Source organism: Diplotaxodon limnothrissa, linkage group LG4 (genome assembly GCF_057381915.1).
Source record: "Diplotaxodon limnothrissa isolate DT_005_m linkage group LG4, D_limnothrissa_male_GT1.1, whole genome shotgun sequence".
Taxonomy (NCBI): domain Eukaryota; kingdom Metazoa; phylum Chordata; class Actinopteri; order Cichliformes; family Cichlidae; genus Diplotaxodon; species Diplotaxodon limnothrissa.
The window spans coordinates 890,934-918,911 of NC_140599.1; the positions used below are offsets into that span (position 1 = coordinate 890,934).

At 41.7% G+C, this 27,978-nt stretch overlaps 1 protein-coding gene across 1 annotated transcript; it reads right to left on the minus strand.

Moving 5' to 3' along the window:
* Nucleotides 1-2,398: 2,398 nt before the first annotated feature.
* On the minus strand, nt 2,399-19,015 carry LOC146632965 (uncharacterized). The gene is made up of 6 exons (XM_085351245.1): nt 18,053-19,015; nt 9,453-9,520; nt 9,169-9,237; nt 7,362-7,413; nt 2,759-2,795; nt 2,399-2,675 (listed from the first exon to the last, which is right to left on the minus strand). The coding sequence occupies exons 1-6, from the start codon at nt 18,594-18,596 to the stop codon at nt 2,630-2,632; spliced, it is 816 nt and encodes a 271-aa protein (XP_085207371.1). The 5' UTR covers nt 18,597-19,015; the 3' UTR covers nt 2,399-2,629.
* Nucleotides 19,016-27,978: the final 8,963 nt, after the last annotated feature.

Below are 27,978 nucleotides of genomic sequence, written 5' to 3' on the forward strand. Positions count from 1 at the left end.
GGATGAGAGAAAGGGGAGGCAGGAGGAGAGACCCGAAGCGGGCGCTGGTCCGAGTGTCAGGTGAACTGAACTTCAGGTAAGAAGTTATGACCTGCAGTCTATCTGGGTCAGATATGAACCAAGTTTAGGTGGAGTTTATTTTTGTTGTGCTGACTTTTTCGTACTGCGTGCTAGCTAGCATGACGGAGTTTCTATACAGCTGGGTGGTGCTATGTTACTGATAGTGAACTTTATTTTGTTCATACGGTTAATTATTAGAGTTGCCAACCGTCCTGTAAAAAACAAAATCGTCTCGTATTCAGAGAAAATATTATGCGTTTTGTGTTGACGTGAAAAGGAACAGTTTGTCCCGGACTTCAGCTACAATGAAAAAGACACAAAGCTGGAGTTATTCTGTCTTTGCTGCACAGCTGCCTCTTCTTCTCTCATTCTCCCCCCTCCCTCTCCTGTTGCTACTTTAATCATGAAACTGATCAATGATCAGCTGATCGGCTTTTCCCTCTTGTTTATTTATCGTCCGCTTTGCGCCAGAAAGAGGAAACCAGCGGATGTCACGTTAAACAACAGCAGCACGTTTGATCAGCTGTTGTTAGAATTTATTTAATATTACTTTCTAGTATCAGCTGATGTCTGCTGGAGCCACAGCTGTAAAGCTGGATATGTGGTGGTTTTGTCCCAGTCCAGCCCTGTATGCAGCTCATCTGCAGTCTGCTGTTACCTACATCTTCCTATTCAGAAGGCAGAATTTCTGAGTTCTGAGTACAATCGAAAGCACCACGACTGCAGTTTTTGTGTTGGATGTAAAAAGCGCACATGACGCTGTGACGTAGACTAGAATCATGGCGGCGGTCAACAACGGTCCAGGCGTGGGATTTCTCTCGTGGAAATATGCACATTATTTTTTCCTTTGGTAGGTGGCACAGTGCACTGTGGCAAGTAAGCAAGCTAGAAGACTGGCAAAGTTATGGAAGCAACACATTAACAAGAGAATTCTGAGTAAAACCAAAGTTACTTTCCCTAGTAACTAGTTACTTTGAAAGTAACGAGTAACTTGAAGTAACTGAGTTACTTTTGATGGAAGTAACTAGTAATGTAATTAAGTTACTAATTTAAAGTAACTTACCCAACACTGGGCATACTAGATCTGCTTTGCACCTTGCTGCAGTTTCAGGCTCCAGCAGGTAACTCACTGTGCTTGGAGGTGAACCCTGCTGGCTCGAACCAGCTGTTGGTGTGTCACCCAGTAGCAAAATCTGCTGGATTTAAACGTTCACTACAGCCAAATGCAGAATTTACAAAAAACTTTTTTCCAACAAAGTACAAGTGAAAAAAAGTGAAATAAAAGTTAATGTTGGCAGTAAGGTGGCGTGGTGATTATCATGAAGGTCCTAGTCAATAAGGAGGAGCAAATATGAGTGTGAATCGTTGTCCGGATCACTGTGTCAGCCTTGTTTTGTCTTTCTGTGCTGGTGGCCTGTCCAAGTATACCCTGTGTCCTTCCCTATGGTAGCTGGCGTAGGCAAAGATGAAAAAAAGCACAATCATCCTCAGTAGTTACTGACTACTTGTATTGTCAATACTTTTATTGTTAATACCAATAAATCATACCATGTTGCCTGTTAAAATGCTATAAATTTCTAACCATATAAAATGGCATTTTTTGAGTCACTTTGTACCTATATCTCTTCTGAGTGTTCCCACAGAGACCACTGTTGCCCTTAATTTCCACACCTTCTCTAGCTCTACTCTCAATCTCTGGTGTTTTGTGAGGTTCTCATCATGCTTGCTGATGTTCCTTCATCCCATTTCAGCACAGTGAACATCTTGTCCTGATATCTTCTTTGGTCTTTCACTTGAGGTTGAAGAATAGTTGTAGAATTAAAAAAAGCTTGTGAAAGCTAGAATCAAATTAATCCTTAAGTTGTTGCCAATGAAAGTTTTGTCAGGTAATATAGTTGACAAAAATCTGCTGTTTGTGGTCTCTCTGTGCTCATCTTCTTCTCTTCTTCCCCTGGTCTGCCTCTAACTAAGCCTGGTGCTGCCAGAGGTCTCTTCCTGTTAAAAAGTTCCAACTGTTGCCAAGTGCTCACTTATAATAATAATAATAATGGATTGGATTGATATAGCGCTTTTCGAGGCCCTCAAAGCGCTTTACAATGCCACTATTCATTCACTCTCACATTCACACACTAGTGGAGGCTACAGTTGTAGCCACAGCTGCCCTGGGGCAGACTGACAGAAGCCAGGCTGCCATATTGCACCATCGGCCCCTCTGGCCAACACTTCACCTACTGGCGGTAGGTGAAGTGTCTTGCCCAAGGACACAACAACCAGGACAGAGAGCCCGGGGATCGAACCTTCCAGTTACAGATGCGCTTCCCAAAACAGTCTGCATTTAAAAATCAGTCAATCAATAAAAATGTCCCGTCTGTTTTATTTAAATAATGATTTCAGTATTCAGACTTGTCAGGTAGCAACAATACATAAACATGTGAAATTATTATTTTAAAAATTTCTCTGACGTTATTGGGGAGCAAATGTGTTATTGAAGAAAAAAACCCCAAATAACCATAACCAATGAAAGTATGGTATATTAGTTTGTCCACATGGTGGCAACATATGGTTAAATTTAGTTGACATCATCATCATCTTCATCAAAGACGTCAGCTACAGTCCTATGGAAAAAGAAAGAGAGATGTGAATGACTGAATTTCAGAATAACTTGAGCAGGCTTAAAGTCAGTGTGAACAGCACTCACTTGTAGATCGATCCAGTCACTTCATCCAGAAATCCTCCTGAATAAAAACGATGAACCATTAGTGAGCTGGAGACAACCAATGACAAAGTCAACATATATGATCAGATGGAAAACTGTTACCTATTGTAACTTTCTACTGCAGTTTGAGTTAACCAAAAACATGTTCCTCTCAGGATTACAAATGCTGGAACACATTGGATCATAATCGGAAAACCTAATTTGATCTAATCTGCTGAGGGATGGCAATTCTTCATTTTTCTTGCAGGATTACCTCTTTCCTCTTTAGCAACCACCTGTAGCAATCTCTGTGGACTGGCAGATGTTATGTCCACCAAAAAGGCCATTTTAAGGAAATGCCATTTCACATGAGCATCTTTGAGCAGCTCAAAGGGACAATGCTGAAGTGCACCAAGGATCACATCCATGTCCCATGGAGGAACTGGAGGTCCAGTCCTGCGAAATGTAAGTTGCTGGGCACTCCTAAGAAACCAGGAAATTAGGGAGAGGTCAGTCCCACTGAGTGCTGAGCAACCAGTGTGAACCACCTTGATTGCTGTTACCATACCTCGCTGGGTAATTGCAGATCAGTTGGGAAAGCAGGAACTACAGGATGGTCTTAAATGTAGCCTCGTAGTGGTCCAACTATTGGACCGCACATCAGGAAGCAAAAAGTCACCAGCGGTAGGGATAGGCAGACCTTGTGGATGGTGCACAGATTCCTGCAAATTTCATATCACAGGTTCAGGCAACCCTAAGGAAAGGTGCCTTTCCAGGTTCTCACCCTGAGCCCTGCCAGGAAGGGCTGGAAAAGCATACTGCTTATTTGAGACAGGAGGTCCCTTTGGAAGGGAAGCTCTCATGGGTCCCATTCAGTAGCAGAGGGATTGCTGAAAACCAAGGCATGTGGGACCAAGAGGGGCCACCAGGATCAGCCTCATCTCCTCGGTCTGGACTCAGTGGAGGACCAACTGGAGGAGGGAGAATGGAAAGGAATGCATAGAGTCTGGGGGCAAGGGTGTGCACGGGTGTCCCACCCCAGAGGCAGGTCATCATTCTGGAGAGAGAAGAAACAATGGCATTGCGTCAACTCCCTGGACGAAAAGATAGAAGTTTGCCCTTCCAAAGTGATGCCAGACCTGGTCAACCATCTGTGGATGGAGTCTCCACTCTCCTGGGCTCGGGCCCCCATCAACTTAATGTCCACGTTCAATGGCCCTGCTGCATGTACCCAAGCAAACTCAATGGAACAGGGGATGAGCACACTGCCACAACCTGTTAGCCATCCTGAAGAGGAGGGGAGAACCTAGGCCTGTTGATGTAGGCTGTTGCAACCATTGTGTCTGTCCTGATGATAACATGTTACAGCTCCAGTGAGGATAAGTTGCCTAGTGGCTGGTTCAATAGCCATTTACCGCACAGCCTTAGTGGACCCTACCCAAATTGACTTGGAAAGTGTCCGTGAAGACCAGCTGACGGTGAGTCACCAGACCTACTGCGTGACCCTGGTCTAAGTTGGTTGAGTCCCTCCACCAATGGAAAGCTCAGTGGAGACCACAACTTTTACCTAGTGAGACCGCTCCAGGCACAGGCTGGAAGGGGGCTGGCCGACCTTGCTCCAGGATAGGTCAAGGGAGAGGGGGGTCGCTGGAGGATGTCAGAGCCTTGGCTGTTCATCCTCCTTCTTTCCATGTGGGTGCGCACCACGTCTACAAAAGCCAAGAGCCGAACTACTAGCTCATCAGGTCCTTAATGTCAGGCACCTGCATCTGGGAAGGCCGCAAATGTCCAGTGTCCTCAAAACTGGAAGCAGGCGCCACAGAGTCCTCAGGAAGGGCAGAGCTCTGGATGCTCTGCTAATCACATTCAATCGCTGGGGCCAGTGAGGAGCTCCTAAAGGGTGGCTCTTCGACAAGCCTAGCAGCAGGGGAAGGGAAAGACACCTGCCAAGGGTCTGGGCACTCCCCCTTGGCCTGTGAGGCATCCATTTTTCCAACTTTAGGCATATCGAGAAGGGGTGAGCCTGCACATTTTGTGCCAGAAAAGTGAGTACAGGTCAGTCCATACAGGACTAGGGGTTTTTCCCTCACCAGCAAGGCATGTTAGTACCCAATCACATCGCACCTGTTATGCCATCATCCAGAGGCATAGAAATGTCACATCCCACACAGTTATGGCACACAGGGCTTGCCATACTTGCTGGGAGAATGAGGCAGCCGTAACGATGAAACAGCGAGATAAATACTGCTTTTTCCTAAGCTAAGCTAAATAGCTCATCTTTCTTTGCTGATCTTCATGTTCCCCTGACTGTCTTTCATACAATTTTCTTTTAGTTTATATTGTGAAGGATGCTTGGTGAGAAGGGTTATGCTAAGCCACTCGGTGTGAAACTCACGATCGTGAAAAACAGACTGGGCTCACCTAGCAGACCAGAGAAACCCTCGCTCACGGGGCTAACAGCATCAGCCACAGCAAGGACCCAATGGACATGTAAACCAGCGAAACCACAGGCAATATGCCAGAAGTGATCACAGCCAACTAGAGCTACAGAGGAAATGACAGCAATCCTGGGAGGCTGCCAACAGACAGGCTCCCCACCATAAAGGTAACAGACACACACTGTACCACACACTCTTCCAATACACACACTGCACCTGACAGTAAAGTGAAGCTCAAATGATCGATGATTTCAAGTCTGAACAGCTGTTTTATAGATAAGGGGCATGGCCACGCAAATTGGAGTATCTTAAAGAAGAAGCTACACGCCCTGACAAAGGGGATCATTCCATGTTGAGTATGTAACAGAGTTTAGAGATAGAGACAGAGACAACTAGAAAAAGCATTTCACAGCAAATATGCAATATACAATACCATACCAACGGTACACCAAAGTGCTTCACAATAAAACAGCAGGTTAAAACATGAATAATATAAGACCATTAACAAAGCACTGAATATGCCAACAGGTCAATGGCACTAATTACGCAAGAATAAAAGTGAATATCAAACCAAACTTGCTAGAAACACATGGGTATTAAGTAGAAGATGTATACAAAGTTAAATTGTTAGTTAAGACCAGAGGTGACCATGCGTTTGCCCTGGTTGCGCCTCAGCTGTGGAATAACCTTCCCATTGCTATTCACGCGTCTGAATCCATCCAATCATTCAAATCACTATTAAAAACTCTCTTATTTAACCTTGCTTTTCTGGTTAGTTAATGCCTGTATTTTATACTTAAGCCGAGATCTAGACTGTACCAAAAGTCATTGGGCTGATGACCTGAGGGCTGTCCCAGGGGTATATGGTCTAAGGAGTTTCGTCGAGATAGCTAGGCGCTGTATTGTTTATAATTTTAAAGGTAAGCAGCAATATTTTAAATTCAATATAGTATTTGATTGCAAATCAGCAAGGACAGGGGTGACAGAGGCAAACCTTCTGGTTTCAGTCAAAAGGCGTGCCGGAGCATTTTGGACAAGCTGCAATCTATAATATGAATGCTGAAAATTTGGAAATTTTACCTGAAATGCTTGAAACTATTAGAAATACTTAAAGTTGAATTTGCTGAATGGCTTAACTGCATAAGATTACCAAAATATAGAGTACCAAAAACTGAAAAATGTGATAAATAAAGCCAAAAAATTACTTAGACTGAGCTTCATTTGCTAAAATTTCCTTTTCCAAAATAAAAAAAGCAAAAGTTGGTACTGAAGATCATCAAAATGAAGAAGTACTGAAAGTAATGCAGTACAACAAAAAATGACCTCAAGCAAGCTCAGCATGAGTCCACAAATTCTAAGCAGACAGTTTTTGATTGGTGGCAGGATGTAAACACCCCTCTGACACACACACACACACACACACACACACACACACACACACACACACACACACACACACACACACACACACATCTGTAGACCCTGTGGCAGGTTGATTTACACACAAGTTAATAACAACATACAGAGACACTATTTACAGATATAGAGACAAGGACAAAAACCAGTGATCACATCATATTAGAACAGAGACAACAAGAGTGGACAACAGGGGACAGTACAGAAAACAATAATGAAAACATCAATTATTTAATGTTTAATAAATCAAGATTTGGATCTTAACGTTCACATTAATAAATGCACGGGGGGGGGGGGGGGGGGGGGATTAGGGAAGTGGAGACAGCTGGGAACACAGCAAGGACAAATCAGGATTAATAAGACCGCAAACTGAACATAACACAGACAAGACACGGGTTTATCAAAATGAAACCAGAAGTAATGTGAGACATACAAAGCTGACATGGACAGAAGAAAAAATATGGAGACATGACAGACTTCAAGGAAACAAAGAAGACATAAAGAAACACAGGGACCAGACTGAAGGAACTGAAAAGACTAAAATATGACTTGAGCATATCAAAAGGAAAATTTAATGATTCCCCAAAACTGTGGCTCAAAGATAGGACATGACTATATATAAAGTGCCAAACTCTAAGCTTCCTGTAATTTAGGAGTGATGACCAGATAAACTGAAACAAAGAAACTTTCCTTTTGAAATGTCGTTCCATATATATTCATATATTCACAGTGGTGACAGAGAATTTACTCACCAGGCTTACAAACGGTTTGGCAAACAGGACAAACATTGCAGAAACTGCACATCTATGAACAAAAAGAAACAAATTAATGAATTCAAAATTTGTCCTGGCATGAAATGGTACGGGGGTGGGGGGTTCTGAACAGTAGCAGAGTGGTGAGTGACATTATAAAGTGACAGTATAAAGTCAGGAAGATGGGACGACTATGGAAAAGCAGAACTGCTTCAATGCACTTTTGCACTATATATATATATATATATATATATATATATATATATATATATATATATATATACTACATATATATATATGTAGTATTTTTTTCCTTTTCATTCTTTCACTTTATATTTCTGCCTGTCTGATGATCTCATTTTTAAACATTAAATCAGATGTTATGATCAGTTACTCAGTACCCAAGTACCCTTTTTACTCAATACCTTTTAACTCTTGCTTGAATAATTTCTTGGACGGCTAGTTTTTACTGTTACTTGAGTAAAACTATGTTGAGGTAGTGCTACTGTTACTTGAGTACAATTTTTGGCTACTCTCTGGTAGTAACCCATCCCTCTAATGGTAAAGGTAGACCCAAACCATGGCAGCAAAATGCCTTAAATCAAAACACACCTATCCGGTTGTTCAGTCTGACGTCACTAGCCGTGTCTGGGTCTAAACTCTGCTGCAGGTCCATATATCAAACGATCACTATGGCATTACTGAGAGTTGAAAAACTGTCTAAAGTCTTTCATCTTTAATAAAATGATCAGCGTTCTGCTCTACCAGGTGTAACAATTGAGTTTAACATCCAGGCATCCATGAAAACGGAATTTATGACATTTAACGGAGTTAGAAGTTAGCAGGGAGTTAGCTCGCTAGCTTCTATCTAAATACAATATAGCATGTCCTGACTGCGGGGTTTTGGAAACAAATTAAAACGTACAGCTCTGCTATCACTTCCAGCATAAATGAAGACAGAAAACTAAACAGCAGTGACGTTTGTAGGGTTACTGAAGTTGGGCTAGCTGGTATATAATGTTGTGCTACGTGACCGCTAGCGACACAGCTATGTTAGCATAATATAAACAAGCTAACTTTTTTTCCACTCGATAAAAGTTAATGTGAGTGTTCTCGGTGGTCAGGAACAAATGTAATCGCATGGCAGGATGCTGTAAAAGGACCAAACTTCAGCCAGGAGAACAACTGAGATAATCCATCCACAATACGAGGTTAGTCATTCATATACTGCTGCATGGGCTGGGCTGTAGTTACATCGTAAGGTTTTAAAAACTGAGCTTAAATAAATGATTAGCGGTAATAAAAGCCGAGGGAGGTCAACAGTGATCACTGACTGTTTTAGGAGCTTTTTGAGATCAAATAGAAGAAAATAAATAACATTAAACATGTTAACAACACAAAAGCCATATTAAACGCAGACTACTTTAGGCCCGGAAGTAGGATTCGTCGCGTCATCACTGAACAACCGGATTGCTTTTTGTTGGACTCCTTTGGTGCGTTTCCTGTTTGCTAGCTTCCCCTGTATCAGTGTCAGCCCCACTTGTTGCTTGCTCCAAACGTCACCTCAAACTATACAGTCTTGGCTCCCCCCTTGCCTCAAAAATACAACAGACCAATATCACCATCCATTATATTACTAGAAAAGGAACCACTGTTGTCAAAAACTCCCTACTTTTCTGTGCTCTGCAGTTCTTAGTTCCTGGATTTATTGTCATCGTGTTACATTACCATAGTTGTTATTTATTGTGCATCAAAGGCAGAATTGCTTTAAATTGAGAAGGAGGTCAGATGTTGTGTACTTTCTCACCTTGCAGTCGTCACAGTGCTCGGAGGTGTCTCCCTCCTCACAAGGACATTTATCACAGCTGTCACAGTGCTGGAAGAAAGCCCATTTTATTTTAAAAAGACTAGAAAGCAAATCATGAAATAGCAAGCAGTGCTCTCACGTCAGTAAGGAAGGAACAATCCACCAGTTTTAATGTTTAGATATTTGGGTCCATAACTGTACATCGTGATGTTTGTTTTAGTAAGGATTTGACTTTGATCCTGTAATGACAGAACATCATTTCTCAAAGTCAATCTCATACATACCTCACAGAATTCACAATATGCGCACACAGAGCCCTTGTGATAAGTACCGTCTTCATCGTCGTCGTCATCTGCACAGATTATTTATAAAAGATATATGACTAAATGAGAATAATTACAATAAAATGAACTAGTTGTTTCCCTGGTGTTTTTGTTTTATACAACAAAAGGAAAGAACGAAGTTCTAATTCCTAATATTGTGATCTGGACTACAATGCAGATTTTTGTTATAAGTTTGCTTCTTCACAGATGATAACAAAACCAAAGTGCAAAAAATGCAAAATTGTCTTTTTACTGGTAAAAATGACTGACAACAAAGTAAAGAAGGCACAGAGTCAGTAGACTCAGTATACTTTGAAGACATTGACTGGTTTAGGTTACAGGAGCAAGCCTAGTTCTAGTTTTATTCTAGAATAATTTAGTACTTGTTTGCTAAGTGTATATAATGGCTACAGAGTAAAATAGAAAACTATCAAGATGTTTACAGCTCATTTCTTAAAGTTTTGGGGATTTTTGGTGCATTATGGTTGGCATTTATAGATAATTTCAGTATTGGAGCATTTATTGGAGGATATGACTAATGAAATAAGTCAATTGAAGTTCTGGCTTGATAAAAACAAGTTATCATTAAATTTGAATAAATCTAAACTTATGTTATTTGGAAATAGTCATTTAAATACAAATGCAAAGATTCAAATAAATGGTGTTGATATTGAAAGAGTCAGTGAAAATAAATTTCTGGGGGTAATAACAGATGAAAAACTTAACTGAGAGCTCACGTAAGATATATTCATTCCAAAGTATCACAAAGCATTGCAATACTAAACAAGGCAAAACAGCTATTAGACAAACATCACTTCATATTCTATACTGTTCACTGGTTTCACCATACTTAAGCTATTGTGCAGAGGTCTGGGGCAAAAACTATAAAACCACATTACATTCACTTTTTACTCTTCAAAAAAAAAAAAGCAATTCGAATCATCCACAGTGCAGGTTACAGGAACATACAAACTCACTATTTTTGCAGTCTGAAATATTGAAAATTGACGATCTAGTGAAAAGCAAAAAATAAAGAACTGCCAGGTGATATTCAGAGTATGCTTTTTGTTTGAAAGAAGGAAGTTATAATTTAAGGGGTTTTTATAACTTCAAAACAGGGAAGGTCTGTGTGTTTCTGTTCATGGAGTGAAACTGGAACAGTCTGAATATGGAACGAGAAAAAGTTGAATTTCCTGCGAAAATGCAGTGTGAATGCCTCGTATTGGAATCTGCTGAAAACAACTGAAAACGCAGAATTATCTGCTTAAAAGAGGTGTAGAAGCAGAAGTGCTTGCTGAAGATGGCTGTATGTGAAAGGGTAAACTGAAGAGTGTCAAGAAAGCAGAGTGGAGGCAAGCAGGGAAGATGTGTGGAAACCGTCACACATAGGATTCAAACCTTTGCCACCGGGTCTCACGGCAGCTGCTCATCCCACTGAGCCAAACCAGTTCTGGTGCCAAACAAAGATATTATGAGAGAAAAATGTGCACTGTGGAGCAGAAGTTGAAATTTACTGAAAAGAGGTGAAGAAGCAGAACTTTGTGCTGAAAGGAGGTGAAGAAACTGAAATTTGTGCAGAATAGAGTTGAAGAGGCTGAGCTTTGTGCTGAAAAGAGGTGGAAAAGTTGGAATTCTGCTGAAAAGAGGTGAATCAGCACAATTTATGCTGAAAAGAGGCTAAGAAGCAGAACTTTGCGCTGAAAACAGGTGAATCAGAAGAATTTCTGCTGAAAAGGGGTAAAGACGCTGAAGTTTGTGCTGAAACAGCTGAAGAAGCTTGAATTAGTGCTGAAAAGCAGTGAAAAACTGAAAATTCTGCTAAAAAGAGGTGAAAAAGCTGAAATTTGTGCTGAAAAGAGTTTAGATAGTTGAACTGTTAACTGAATTTTTTTTTGTCCTAAGCGGATTTGAACCCAGGCCTCCTGGTCTGAGAACGGCTGCTCATCTCACTGAGCTAAAACATGGCTCAGCCCGGCAAGCAAAACTGGTGATCACACTGATAATGTGGTCCCATTCAGCAAAATGGGCCAAAAAATGCAATAAATGCTTAATATCTGAAAAAGTATAAAAGCTATGAGCACCAGGCATTAGCAGAAAGAGCAGAACAGTTTAAAATTTGAATGGTGAAAATCTGAGGGAGTAGTTAACCAGCAAAGGTCAGAGCAAATAGAATAAGGTAGAAGAATAAAGTTTAAAGAGAAACAGGAACTCAATAGTGTGAATGCCTTGAGGCATTCACACTATTAAAGCGACGTCCAAACATAAAACCGTTCAAAAAGAGTTATAAAAATATGATCTACTCGAACTATAAAGAAAAGTAAAATATTGAAATTAAGTGAATGTCTCTATTTTAAAAAAAAATAATCATGATGTGATATTATAGTATATGGTATATCAGAAATCTGTTCACTATTTTTATTACAAATTATATCAGTAAGGAAGCTGATTAAATATTATCTGATAATTTATGGCAAAGGGGTGGGATTAAATAAGTGTTTACTTCTTCCCACTCCCTTTCAACATGTAAATTAATCAGAACGGCAGCTATATTGAAATGCATTGATGTTTTTGTATAGTATTTTTTTCTCTCTTATTTTCTTTTCTAAATGTACCTGTATATTGCTTACATGTTTGAAATAAATTACCAATCAATCAACCAATCAAAGTGGCAACATAAAAGTGTTGTAAAAACAGACTTTTAGTTTCTGCTGTTTAGTATCATTTGTATTATGTTGTAATACCATCCACCCAGGCTGGAGCCTATTCCAGCTACCATAGGACGACAGGCAGGGTGCACCCTGGACAGGCTGCCAGTCCATCAGCAGGGCTAACACACACTACATGTTAAAGTGTGGACAGACCTTCTCATTTCATGGTTTTTCTTTATTTGCTTCTACTTTCTACATTGTAGATACAAACTGAAGACATCAAATATATGAAGCAAGTTTATGGAATTATGTATCAAAGAAAAGATGGATAAATAACTCTACAGTGGGGCAAAAAAGTATTTAGTCAGCCACCGATTGTGCAAGTTCCCCCACTAAAATGATGACAGAGGTCAGTAATTTGCACCAGAGGTACACTTCAACTGTGAGAGACAGAATGTGAAAAAAAAATCCATGAATCCACATGGTAGGATTTGTAAAGAATTTATTCGTAAATCAGGGTGGAAAATAAGTATTTGGTCACCTCAAACATGGAAAATCTCTGGCTCTCACAGACCTGTAACGTCTTCTGTAAGAAGCTTTTCTGTCCCCCACTCGTTACCTGTATGAATGGCACCTGTTTGAACTCATCATCTGTATAAAAGACACCTGTCCACAGCCTCAAACAGTCAGACTCCAAACTCCGCCATGGCCAAGACCAAAGAGCTTTCGAAGGACACCAGGAAAAGTATTGTAGACCTGCACCAGACTGGGAAGAGTGAATCTACAATAGGCAAGCAGCTTGGTGTGAAAAAATCAACTGTGGGAGCAATCATCAGAAAATGGAAGACATACAAGACCACTGATAATCTCCCTCGATCTGGGGCTCCACGCAAGATCTCATCCCGTGGGGTCAAAATGATCATGAGAACGGTGAGCAAAGATCCCAGAACCACACGGGGGGACCTGGTGAATGACCTGCAGAGAGCTGGGACCAAAGTAACAAAGGTCACCATCAGTAACACACTACAACGGCAGGGAATCAAATCCCGCAGTGCCAGACGTGTTCCGCTGCTGAAGCCAGTGCATGTCCAGGCCCGTCTGAAGTTTGCCAGAGAGCACATGGATGATACAGCAGAGGATTGGGAGAATGTCATGTGGTCAGATGAAACCAAAGTAGAACTTTTTGGTATAAACTCAACTCGTCGTGTTTGGAGGAAGAAGAATACTGAGTTGCATCCCAAGAACACCATACCTACTGTGAAGCATGGGGGTGGAAACATCATGCTATGGGGCTGTTTTTCTGCCAAGGGGACAGGACGACTGATCCGTGTTAAGGACAGAATGAATGGGGCCATGTATCGTGAGATTTTGAGCCAAAACCTCCTTCCATCAGTGAGAACTTTGAAGATGAAACGAGGCTGGGTCTTCCAACATGACAATGATCCAAAACACACCGCCCGGGCAACAAAGGAGTGGCTCCGTAAGAAGCATTTGAAAGTCCTGGAGTGGCCTAGCCAGTCTCCAGACCTCAACCCCATAGAAAATCTGTGGCGGGAGTTGAAAGTCCGTGTTGCTCGGCGACAGCCCCAAAACATCACTGCTCTCGAGAAGATCTGCATGGAGGAATGGGCCAAAATACCAGCTACTGTGTGTGCAAACCTGGTAAAGACCTATAGTAAACGTTTGACCTCTGTTATTGCCAACAAAGGTTATGTTACAAAGTATTGAGTTGTATTTTTGTTATTGACCAAATACTTATTTTCCACCCTGATTTACCAATAAATTCTTTACAAATCCTACCATGTGGATTCATGGATTTTTTTTTCACATTCTGTCTCTCACAGTTGAAGTGTACCTCTGGTGCAAATTACTGACCTCTGTCATCATTTTAGGTGGGGGAACTTGCACGATTGGTGGCTGACTAAATACTTTTTTGCCCCACTGTAAATATATTTTAGATTCCTCAAAGTAGCCACTGTTTGCTTTGTTGACAGAGCTGCAAACCCTGCTCTCAGTGAGCTTCATGATGTAGTCACCTGACATGGTTTCCCCTCACAGGTGTGCCTGTCAGGGTTCATTTGTGGCATTTCTTTCCTTCTTAACAACATCAGTTGTGTTGTGCAGAAGTCAGGTTGGTACACAGCTGACAGCCATAGTTGACAACTGTTAGAATTCATATCATGTCACGAACCAATCAGCTAAGTAAAGAGAAACAACAGCCCATCATTAATTTACGAACTGAAGGTCAGACAGTCCAGAAAACTGCTAAAACTTTGAATGTGTCCCAACATATGACTGTACACCAACCCACCCAACCAATGTCATCGTCAAGTATGCTTTTGACACCAATGTGGTTGGGCCCATCTCTGATAGAGATGAGACAGTGTACAGAACCTGTCCTCCTGGTGCTCCGAAAACAACCTGAGGCAGAAGGTCCTTAAAATCAAAGAACTTATAATGAACTTTAGGAGCGACAAACAGCTCCATTCCCCTTCGATTATAAATGGAGGATGGGTGGAATCTGTCTCCACCTTCAGGTTTCTGGGCACCCACATCTTTGCTGATCCCACCTGTACCCACAACACCGACTGGTAAAGAAGACCCAGCAGTGGCTGCATTTCCCCCATGTCCTCTGGAAAAACAACCAGAACCAGAAGCTGCTGCTGGCCTTCTATGGCTCCTCAGTGGAGAACGTGCGCTCCTACTGCCCAGGTGTTTGGTGCGCAGGGGCCGCAACTGAGAACAGGAAGACTGCACAGAGAGTCATTAACACCGTCCAAAAAAACCATTGGCTGCCCTCTGCCACCCCTGCCCACCCATCTCACCAATCTGAGCCATGGTCTGTGGTTGGCCTCATGTTTTAGGCCAACCACAGACAGACTATTCAGACCAAGTATTTTCTTTGCGCTACCTCCAACCAAGAACTTTGCTCTCCAATGTGTGCCTTTCTATTGTTGTGTATATATTTCTCTAGACTGTATATATCGCTTCTGTTTGCTATTTATAGCAGATGTCTTTACTATTTATATATTTATTAAAACCATTAAGCGCTATGGCAAAACTGGCTCATATGAGGACCACCCCAGGAAAGGAAGACCAAGAGATGGCCTGGCCTCCACAGTCGCCTAACCTAACCCAGTGGAGATGGTTTGGGATAAGATGGAGCGCAGAGTGAAGGCAAAGGACCAACAAGTGCTCAGCATCTCTGAATTCCTTCAAGACTGTTGGAAACCATTTCAGGAGACGACCTCATGAAGCTCATGGAGAGAGAGCCAAGAGTGTGCAAGGTAGTAATCAAAGCAAAGGATCTAAAATATAAAACATGTTTTGAGTTATTTCACACTTTTTTGTTTGCTACATATTTGCACATGTGTTCATTCATAGTTTGATGCTTTCAGTGAGAATCTACAATGGAAATAGTGGAAAAACCATAAAATGAGAAGGTGTATAGGGTTAAGGGATTAGGTTAATTGGTGACTCTAAACTGCCCATAGATGTGAATGTGACTTCTTAATTAATTACAGTTTTAATGCTGCAAAAGCGCAAAAAACACATGGGAAGTAAAACAGAATACAAAAGAAGCTGAATAAATCAGTGGAACAATGGAAGTAGAAATGGAAGTAGAAAAAGACAACATTAGCTGTTTACTATCACTGTATTAAAATTCTCAATTAGAAGTAAATTGAAACTGTCGAAAAATGTCATTTGAGCTAAACTACAGAAATCTTTACAAGCATTATGGTTCATCACTAATCCCAGAGTTGGGGTCAGTCTGATGTACCTGTTGTATACATGCTCAGGTGTAAAAGCTGCTGCAGTAACATTCGGCTAACTTCAATTTCTTCAGGAAGTGCACTTTGTAGTTGTAATTAAGTATATAGTCAGACATTAGAGAAGAATTACCTTATAACTGTACTTATGGATATAAATTCATGTAGTTCACTAAAAAGTAATCATGCTACAAATAACTTTTTGACACGATATTATATTATCATCAAAAAATGTTTCACGCAAAAGTTAAAAAATGTGTTGCCCCTTCATTTTAATGAACATTTTTGCAGCTCTATTACATTTGTGTTCACTGCTTCAAAACACCACCACCCAGATGCTTAGAAAAGCATTTAAAGCACAGTTCATATAGACAATAGGCCGTGGTCAGAAGAGATACTCACTTGAACACTGAGATTTCAAATGTCTGTAGCTCTGGTCCTCATACAGGTAAAACCATCAACACATTTGTACAGATCTTTGATAAAAGTAATATGGCTTTTCAATCAGTTTGACAACTCTAATATAAGTCCGCTGCCTTCATTAACAGATATAAGCGATTTTTGAAAACCCGATTTATTTAATAAATCAAAGTAAGTGTTAAGACAAAAGACAATGTTGATTGTAGTAATGTCTACATGATTGTTCACAGTCAGCACAAACCACAAATGTGGCAAATGAGAATGCAGACAACCCATTCATCTCTTGACAGTTTGATTTTTTTGACAAAGCTTTAATTCCTCTATAGAAAGAGATGTTTCTCTCTTTTCCCAAACACTCTAATCCTAAAGGTCTGAAAAGGCATCGGCAAATCTGTTACATTTCATAACAAATAAGGTTTTATACATTTGTTCAATTTCTACATTGAGTATTTGTATTTAGGTATATCAGTGCCAAATAAGCATTGGATTGATAGGAGAAAAATTAATAAAGGAAATAAAATTTTAGTTTAAGCTACTGAAATGCACATCACAATTCTTTTTTTAAATGTAACAATTAAGAACATGAGAATTTGACAAGAGAAAATGAGGTAAGATTATTACATTTCTTGTAAATACATAAAGTTCTTCCATTATATGTGTTTAGCAGTTTTTACAAGTGCACACACCAGACTTGATTAATGAATTTGGTACATTACAGCAGTGAGTGGCATGAATGCCCCACAGAGAAAGAAAGATGAGAGATATTGAAAAAGAGAGAAACTTTAAGTCTGTTGGTAATTAAAGCTTTCAAATGAGTGAATTTAGGTAGTGGCCGTCCTGCACCTCCCCTCACGCTTTACTCTCCCTCTGTCTGTTTCTGTAGCGCCCTGTTCCCCAGTCTACTCCCAATATCACTGTCTCTCTTTCTTTCTCTGTAGGTTCACATAAAGACACAAATCCAAAACAAATGAAAAATGAAGATCCTAGTGGAGGAACCATTCTCGAGGAGACATTCTTTCAAGTGATACACAAATAAAAAATCTCAGACTAGTGACCCCAATAACTGACTCCCAAGACAAGCTTGGCCTTATTTGAGATGTTTTTTTCTCTCTCTCTCTCAAATCAAATCTTCTGCAGTCCCAAAGTTCATATCTAGCATACTGTACGAAGGACTTCGGACAGTTGGACTTCAGATGGGCCAGTTCAATTTCCCAAGAGTGCTCATAACTCTAGTTAAGCAGGGAAAAGAACACAGTGTCAGAGACAGCAAGGGAAATGGACAGCTGGAAAGAGGTGGAGGAGGCACTTTTATTACCAATGAGCTCTGAGACATTAAATAAATATGGACAAAGAGATGATCAGGTTGTAAGAATCTTAACAAGGGGAGTGGCTAACATTTTAGCTCCTCCCCTTTTGTACACTGTCCTGCACTGAACATGCAAACATTTGACCCCTGAAACATTGTGATAAGCACTACCTCTCAATGGCACTTAAATATTCAGTCTGCTTTGACTGGTGGCTACTTTGCTATTTTATTCCCCTGTTCTGACAATTTGTGTAGTCATTCGTAGCCTGAAAAAACTGTCTGAAAAGACAAGTCATAACAGGTAATGCTCAGACGGATTACAGTTTCCAGTATGTTACATGGGCAAATGGCTGCGTATATGAAAAATCAAAGCAATATGAGAACACACGTCCCCTAACTTCCATTAAAAAGACTGACCTTCATGATCGTCATCATCGTCGTCGTCATCGTCGTCGTCATCGTCGTCGTCATCGTCGTCGTCATCGTCATCATCGTCGTCGTCATCATCATCGTCGTCATCGTCATCGTCATCGTCATCGTCATCATCATCGTCATCGTCATCGTCATCATCATCATCATCGTCGTCATCATCATCGTCGTCGTCGTCATCATCATCGTCGTCATCATCATCGTCGTCATCATCATCGTCATCATCATCATCGTCATCATCATCATCGTCGTCATCGTCGTCGTCATCATCGTCGTCATCATCGTCATCATCGTCGTCGTCATCATCGTCGTCGTCATCATCGTCGTCATCATCATCGTCGTCATCATCGTCGTCATCATCATCGTCGTCGTCGTCGTCGTCATCATCGTCATCGTCATCATCGTCAGCCATCAGACCCTGCTCAGAAGGGAATGGCAGATCCTGTGCCTTGGCAGTAGGTGCCAGCGGGGTGTGGAAAGAGCAGAGCAGCGCCAACAACAGTGCAAGAATCAAACTTCTCAATGATGCCATGGTTACAGTTAAGAAAGAGCAAACTAAGGAGTAATTAACCTAGAATGACTGCAGGAGTCCACCGCTGCAGCTCTTTGCACCTGCTCACACAAGTTAATCAATTCAAACCCACTCTGACGTAGACACTTCAGACAGACTCTTGCAGTACGGAATGGACACCAGTAAAAATGGCATCCAATGGACACAGTCCAATGCAGAGAAGATATTCCAAAGTGAAATCCAAATACTTGTTCCCAAGTTGTGACAAAAATGATCCTTAGAAAAATTGGTGTCCTACCGTTTTAATCTGGGATCACAATAAGACTGTGTCTTTTAGTCCAATTGTAACACTTGTGTGAACAGTTAAGACTGCAGGAAAAAGTGGAGAGGAGTAAGTGGCCAATGCTGAAGGCACATTCAGAACTAATGTGTGAGCGACAGAAAAAGAGTGAGACTGACCTATGGGGTAAGCTGAGAGGTTGGAGGGTGGGGTGGGGGTGGCAGTCAGGGTGACTGACAGGGGCAAATGCTGGAGGTTAGGCCTGCACCATCCATAAGTTAAGTTCACGATGAAGAGGGGAATGACTGTAGGAGGTATATGAAACAAATGGAATGTATTTTCCATCATCAACTGTTCAACTGTAGAACAAATGTTAGAGAGACACATATGAGGAGAAAGTCTGGCCAATCATGACAATACACTGTGGCAGAAAGGAAGATGACACATTATGTTAGACCTGGCAGGATATTGACAATGTTGTTGTACACGGTACTGACTGACCCGGCTAGTTGGGAAGTTAGTGTGTTTGTACGTACACTGTGTACTAATACCACTCTGAGCTTTGGTAATAATTGTAATTGTAGGTACTTGATAAACTTTCTTCTAAAGTATTGGAGGGAAAATGTTTGCCACAGGCTCACCCTCTGATTGAGTTAAAATGAAACAAAAGACAACAGCAAAAAACAAACAAGCTGTGTGGTTAAACTTCACATCAATACACACTTTGCTTTCATTTAGCCCCCATTACGTTGAAGACAAGCTAAAATATTGTTGATTTATACCCTTAAATGCACAGTCTGACATGAAATTTGGATATGCCAAAGTTCATGTAGATCCATAACAATAATATCAGTAACTGAAACAATGATGTTACAAATGGTCACAGCTACTGCCAGAGTGGGGACCAAAATATAACATTGACTAAAAGGACTTTTATTTTTGTTTGCATGTTGGTCTCTTTTAGTTTGTGGTCTAAAGCTTTGAGACATTATTTATTCATATTTGATACTTGGATAAATCCAATACTGTCTATGTGTTCTGATATATACACATATATAAATTAAGTATATATTGTCATATATATATTTTGTACATGGTTTCTGAGTGGAAGTAACATGAAAATGGGACCATTGTATTTCACTTCTAGTTCATCCTCAGTAATATTGTGTGAAGTGGTGTCTAGAGCACACTGATATCATTGCCATCCACCTTCCTACTCTCCTAACTGCACTGGACATAGCTACAGAACACTATTGTTGTTCTGTAAAATGGAAGAAATATCATTCTTAGAGCAAACGGCCTCATGATGATTGCCATAATCGTGTGTTTGATCTTGTGTAAATAAATCCATTGGTTTTTAATGACTCTATACCCTTATACTGCCCTCAGGAAATATTTTTAGCTCTGAGAATAGCTGAATCATCACATCAAAACATTTAATTGTGTAGGTGCTGCACACAAAAACTCATACTAATTGTTTTTAATTAATATTGTGTGTTATTGAGCCAGGATCAATGCATGTGGTTTGTTGAAAAATAATGTGTTATACCTCCAGATATACACAACTGACACTAAACTCTTAGCTCATCGATTTGCCTGTCCCTCCCCCTACATGCTGTCCCCAGAATAGATGGATTTCTGCAGGGAGGAGTTGACAGCCGTTCTATTTTAAAACACACACTGTAAGAGTCAGTGTAATGTGAGCCTTCCTGGCTCTGTTAGTGGTACCAAAACAGTTTCCCACATCCTCTGTCAATTCTCACCTCTACATGCATCAAGAAAGAGGTTGGTGACAGGAACCTCTGATATACCTCCTAAACTAAGCTTAAAGACGTGATTATAGTGAATAAATATACTTATTATACTCTTTTTGGCCACTGTTGTGATGCCGGTGACGCAGACAACACAAAAGCTGGTTGCATTTTTGGGAAGGTCTTTATACGTGTGTGTGTAATAAGAAAAGCAGGGCAGAAGACTGAATGAGCAAAGGTCAGTCTCTGCAGTGTGTCAGTGTTTTTAATATCAACATGTAATTTATAGATGGAAGTCATAGCATGCATGATGTTGGCAACAAATGTTGGCAACAAATCCCAGCCCTGCACACTCAATAAAAAGGAGAATTAACCTTAAAGCCTTGTAGAGAATCAAATGTACAGTAATCAGCAAAGTTTGAGAACAAGTTCCCATGAAGTTCTGAATACTGATTAGATCGTGGCAGTGAGAAACAGCTGAGCTGCAAAGAGTTAAGGACAGAATGAGCGAAGAGACCAAACTGAAATGAGGAGTGCAAAGTGGTTGAAAGTGGAGATGAGCTCAGACATACCAGAGACATTTCTTCTATCTTAGTTTGGCCCGTGGTTGTCGCTGCAGTGACCCATTTATACCTCAACCGTTAATTTTCTTATTCCCGTATTGTAATGAAAAAAAAAACCCTCAACTCAGTTCAGTTTTATTTATATTGCACTGAATCACAACAACAGCTGCCTCGATGCGTTTCAGTTATAAGACTGGAAAACACGCGTTGGACACTTCTTCCACAGAATGAGGCAGAGAGCACATACCGATCCAACAGGTCTTGGTAAAGGAAAAAAAAGGTGTTATTGGAGGTGTTGGGCAGGGAATAGCAGTGAATTAGAGAGGTGACAGTTAATACACTTCTTCTGCTCATTAATCACCTAGATATGACATTCCCCAGCTGGATTGATTTTCCTCTATGAATTTAGTCCAGTGCCAAATTCATCCCAAGCTCTTTCCATGTAAGGACTGTCTAAAGAAGGAAATCGGTTTCCATGATACAGTTACTGAAGGGGAGTGGTGCATGTGTATGTGGGTGTACGAGCGAAAGCTAAAATATTCAACTTAACACTTTAAAGCCTGAACTGTGAAATTAATTGACAGAACATTAAAATGTTTTGGAGAGGGAGTAATTATGGATCCTCACATTCAAATGACGTATCAGTGTCATCATTTATTCATTTATAGATTACATTTTTGCCAGTCATCTTTATAATTCTTGACCAATAGAAGGAAAATAGGAAAAAAGTGATATTTTTGAAGCAACTGGTATATAATGCGTGTATCTGAAGAACAGCATAGGACACTTCCCTGCAACTGTGCAACTGTCAAAAAATGAGCATTGCTTAAAGGAGTGAATAAATCTGGAGAAATGTGATGTTTATAGACTGCTATCCTCAGAGACTGGCTGAGACATTTTCTTCTCAAAGGTAAAAAACGTCTTAGATGCTACGAAAAATCTGTGACGGCCCTAGGAAGCCAGGTTCCTCCCTGACATGACATTTTGTTTAGTTTTGCTGAGTTCATTCTTTGTTTAAGCCATGTGTAGTTTAAAGTTACACATCTACACAGAGAGAAAAGAGAAAGCACAAAGCAGACGATGACGACCCCAGTTTAAACTACATATGTTTCCAGCCCGTTCTCACTCCCGAGGCGTAATATAATGACGATTTGTCACCTAGCTAAAAATGTTACGCTTTAGGAGTGAGAACGTGTTGAGGTTTCTGTTTTGCATTTGTGCACAGAAACATTTCCATTTTCATTCTTGGAGGCACAATGTTGTTTTCTCGCCGGAGAATATGATATGATACTGAAAGCAATATTTGCAGTCACGTGCTACATGTTTTAAAAGTTTCTCCTTAGCTAGCTAAGTGTAGACCTAATGCTAAATCTTTATTTAATGTGCAAGTCTCTTAACATGATGTTGTTCTGTGTTGTTTGGTGTCTTTCTTACATTCACTTCTATTTCAGCAGCTTAAAAAATCCCTTAACACATCATTCACTATGGCTTGTAAAACAGCAGGGCTGCTCGTTAACCCAAAAGGCGCTACCAAGTACTTGAAGTGACCAAGAGGCGTGTCGTATGCAGTTTAACACTCGTCCTCTTCGTGAATGTGGACGAGGTGGTAAGCAATGTGAAGATCAAGTTTGTGAACATGGTGGCGTAGTGGATGGGTTCAAAAGCTGAGTTTATTAGTGTCAAAGGATATATATGTTTTTACAGTGATGTCGTTTAGGCCTAGATAATCAATACATCCTTCTTCCCTAAGAACAAGAATTCAGCCTCAACTGGAGAAGAAGATAGCCAAATGATTCCTGCCACGAGAGACTCCCAAATGTAATCTCCAGTGCGGCCAGCATTCAGGTGAGCAAAAGGCAAACTGCAAACGTTGAGTATGATGAATCCGAAGAGATACTAGGAACACAAGGAAAACAAGGTGAGGAAAAAGAAACAAAGCATGGAGAGTTAAGGCGGCCTATACTAACAGAGGTTATTGGACGAACTGGTGAAGAATAATTGACAACCCTGGCCTTAAATACCGCTGGTTGATTACCAGCGGTATTTAAGGTCACCCACTCACCCAGCCCATGACAGGTGGTGGTGGTGAAGATGAAGCCTGAACCTTGAACAGAGCTCTAGCTAAGGTGCCTGAGGTGGAGATGGGGAGGAGGTAGGTTACATGAAGGACGGAGAGCACAGATTTACAGTGGGGCAAAAAAGTATTTAGTCAGCCACCGATTGTGCAAGTTCCCCCACTTAAAATGATGACAGAGGTCAGTAATTTGCACCAGAGGTACACTTCAACTGTGAGAGACAGAATGTGAAAAAAAAATCCATGAATCCACATGGTAGGATTTGTAAAGAATTTATTCGTAAATGAGGGTGGAAAATAAGTATTTGGTCATTAACAAAAATACAACTCAATACTTTGTAACATAACCTTTGTTGGCAATAACAGAGGTCAGTGCATATGAGAGCATGAGGGTGGGAATGGATGTTTGTGTCTGTGTGTGCCTGTATGTCTGTGTCTATATGTCAGGTTGGGTGTCAGACGCCACCTCTCTGGGGACATCTCAGGCCCTCCAAGGTATGGAGGCCTATCTCCTCCCACCACCACTCCCCCTGCCAGTGGCGGACTCCCTCAGACATCGGTGCGTTGGTGGTTCTTTGTGTCCGGGGATGGGCGTCCAGTTACACACCGGCTCACTCCTTGGCGGCCGCTTATCGGGGCCTGGAGCCTGGGGCTCGCTCGGGCCACTTCGGAGGTGGGGTGCCCCCGGCCTCTCGGCCTGGGGCTCGGTCACTCAGGCACGGCTGGCTGCCGGCGGAGCTCACGGGCGCGTCACTGCAACTCCCCCTGGCTTCTGCTCCGCGGCTGCTGAGTGAGCCCTCATCTGGGACTCTCCTCAGCTCTTTCTGGGACAGTGGCGCGGCTGCCCCTCTGTTGGTCTTCCTTGGTCTCTTGTGTTCTGGGGGCCTCTGGATGTCTGGAGTTTTGATCTCCTCCACACCTGCTTCATGCCCTGGAGGACGGGGCTGTGGCCCCCCCACACCCTCTAGCAGATCATTACATGAAGGAACCTTTTAAAAACAAGCGCGTCCATGCTCACAGGTGTGCACACGGGTGATCACACCCACAAACTATACCCTTTTTGGCTCCTACCTCAAAGCACACTGTGTTCTGTTGATCTTATGTGCTGCACAATAATGTTTAATATTTAGTATTTACTGTCATATTCCCATATATCATTGTGATGTTGTTTATTCTGTTACTCTTGTTCTCTTCTGCTTGTTTTCTTTTTTCTTTCTCAGCAGGTGATCCAGGTGATCGATATATGCATTTTTTTTCTCTGCCCATTCTGTTGGTTTTTGTCTTTTGCCCTTCTCCCCCGTCCCTCTTCTCAGCTGTTTCTCTTTCCCTCTTTCTTTCTCCCCTTCTTTCCCCCAGTCAAGTCTGTCCCGTATTCAGTAAGTGAAAATAAAATGAACAATAAAAGGTGAATCAAATGGACCATTACGGCAAGGCTGGGATGGTCAGTTTGGTAAAGTAAATCCGTTGGGCATCTTTCTTTGCCTTTAGACAACAATTCTGATGCAAAAGAGCCAAACGGGACAGGCAAAAAAATAAATAAAAAAAATAACAGAGGTTAAACGTTTACTATAGGTCTTTACCAGGTTTGCACACACAGTAGCTGGTATTTTGGCCCATTCCTCCATGCAGATCTTCTCGAGAGCAGTGATGTTTTGGGGCTGTCGCCGAGCAACACGGACTTCCAACCCCAGCCACAGATTTTCTATGGGGTTGAGGTCTGGAGACTGGCTAGGCCACTCCAGGACTTTCAAATGCTTCTTACGGAGCCACTCCTTTGTTGCCCGGGCGGTGTGTTTTGGATCATTGTCATGTTGGAAGACCCAGCCTCGTTTCATCTTCAAAGTTCTCACTGATGGAAGGAGGTTTTGGCTCAAAATCTCACGATACATGGCCCCATTCATTCTGTCCTTAACACGGATCAGTCGTCCTGTCCCCTTGGCAGAAAAACAGCCCCATAGCATGATGTTTCCACCCCCATGCTTCACAGTAGGTATGGTGTTCTTGGGATGCAACTCAGTATTCTTCTTCCTCCAAACACGACGAGTTGAGTTTATACCAAAAAGTTCTACTTTGGTTTCATCTGACCACATGACATTCTCCCAATCCTCTGCTGTATCATCCATGTGCTCTCTGGCAAACTTCAGACGGGCCTGGACATGCACTGGCTTCAGCAGCGGAACACGTCTGGCACTGCGGGATTTGATTCCCTGCCGTTGTAGTGTGTTACTGATGGTGACCTTTGTTACTTTGGTCCCAGCTCTCTGCAGGTCATTCACCAGGTCCCCCCGTGTGGTTCTGGGATCTTTGCTCACCGTTCTCATGATCATTTTGACCCCACGGGATGAGATCTTGCGTGGAGCCCCAGATCGAGGGAGATTATCAGTGGTCTTGTATGTCTTCCATTTTCTGATGATTGCTCCCACAGTTGATTTTTTCACACCAAGCTGCTTGCCTATTGTAGATTCACTCTTCCCAGTCTGGTGCAGGTCTACAATACTTTTCCTGGTGTCCTTCGAAAGCTCTTTGGTCTTGGCCATGGCGGAGTTTGGAGTCTGACTGTTTGAGGCTGTGGACAGGTGTCTTTTATACAGATGATGAGTTCAAACAGGTGCCATTCATACAGGTAACGAGTGGGGGACAGAAAAGCTTCTTACAGAAGACGTTACAGGTCTGTGAGAGCCAGAGATTTTCCTTGTTTGAGGTGACCAAATACTTATTTTCCACCCTGATTTACCAATTAATTCTTTACAAATCCTACCATGTGAATTCATGGATTTTTTTTTCACATTCTGTCTCTCACAGTTGAAGTGTACCTCTGGTGCAAATTACTGACCTCTGTCATCATTTTAAGTGGGGGAACTTGCACAATCGGTGGCTGACTAAATACTTTTTTGCCCCACTGTACACCATGCAAAGCTGAGGCTGATTGGCTAGAAGAAGCCAAGCAAAAAGATGACTGGACAAGAGTAATGAAGTCAGTACTGAGACTTACAGCGTGGGTAGACATGTGGTAGACATGTTAAACAAAAAAGCAGATGAACACCAAAGAAAGCAGGCAGATGAGTGATTACCGATCTTCCTTACTGAACTTAGGCATAAGCTAAACAGCCCATGCAACAGCTTGGCCTTCCATGACGTTTCCTCTTCCTCATCATCATCTGTCTTCCACTTCTTTAGGCCCTCTTGGAGGAGATCATCTCTGAGATGCCATCTTCCTGATGTTTTCATGGGTGCTACTTCTTTCCTCCTAGATGGGGCCCCAAATGGCTGCCTCGGTACTTCGCTCTCCCCCACACACAGACCATCAGCATCAGCCTACCACAGGGATGTGTTCTCTCCCCACTGCTCTTCTTCCTCTACACTTCCTCCCCACGTCAGGGGAACCATCTGTAGAACTCCTGAAGTTCGCAGATGACATCACAGTCATTGGTCTGATCCACGAATAACGACGAGTCCGCACACAGAAACTTTGGATGTAAGGCTCTGTGCTCTGTGAGTAGTTTTCATGTTGTTGCATCACTGGCATCTACACTACCACTTAAAAGTTTAGAACACCCCAGTCAAGTCCAACGAATAGCTGGAAATGGTCCAAAAGTAAGGGAAAAAAACTGTCAAACGTGGAGGAGGAAGTGTGATGGTCTGGGGCTGTTTGCTGGATCCAGGGTCGATGACTCGTACACAGTCAGGTAACCTGAACCAAAACAACTATGACAGCATTCTGCAGCACCATGCAGTGCCCTCTGCTTGGTCAGGGGTTCATCCTACCGCAAGATAATGACCCCAAACATAAGTCAGAGTTATGCCAGAACTACCTCGGGAAAAAAGAACAAATGGTGAGCTTGAAAACATGGAGTGTCCAGCACAGTCTCCAGACTTAAACCCCATCGCGCTGGTTTGGGATAAACTGGACAGAAGAGTGAAAGCAAAGCAAACTACAAGGTCCACATTTATGGAACTTCTGCTACAGATATGGGAGAATACTTGATTTCTATTTTAGAAAGAATGCCACGGCTGTGTTCAGCTGTTATATCTGCCAAAGGGGGCGACTTTGATGGGTCAAAGTTTAGAATACATTTTGGTCCATGATTCCATTAATTCTTTTTTAACTCGAGTTTGTTATTTGTACTATGCTTTCATTTCAGATTGCAACAAGACATTAAACTGCATAGTTTTCAATAAAAAACTGGAAAATTGGGGTGTTCTAAAACTTTTGACTGGTAGTGTATGTCCTTCTGTGGCCATTTTATTATCTGTATCTGTATATGACCAGGAGGGCAGATGTATTGATAGCTCATTCCTACTGTTGAGCTGAGTTCTCAGCACCTGTCTTGCCTTCTGGTTATGTGGCTGTGGCTAATGCTTGTGGCCTATGAGAATACCCAGGTAATGGTAGCTATTCTGAGTGGCACCAGATCACCTCCTGGATCACCTTCTCTCACTTTGCAACCAATTGGCTGCATTTTCCAGTCCAAAACTGGAGATAATATCTGAAATTCAGGAAGGAGACCACACCTTCATACACACCCCTTCAAGTTCTCTGTCCATCCCGTCTCTATAGTCTGTTCGTTCTCATCTGTTCGGTCAGGACTTCTGTAAATATTTTTTCCGTTAAGGATTCAGATTGGACTGTAGCCCTTCTACAAAGGGGCACGCAAAAGAGAGTCATTTTATTTCACAGCTATTCTAACTGTATTTAGCTTCTTAAAACTCACATATTCAAACATCGTGCAGAAGC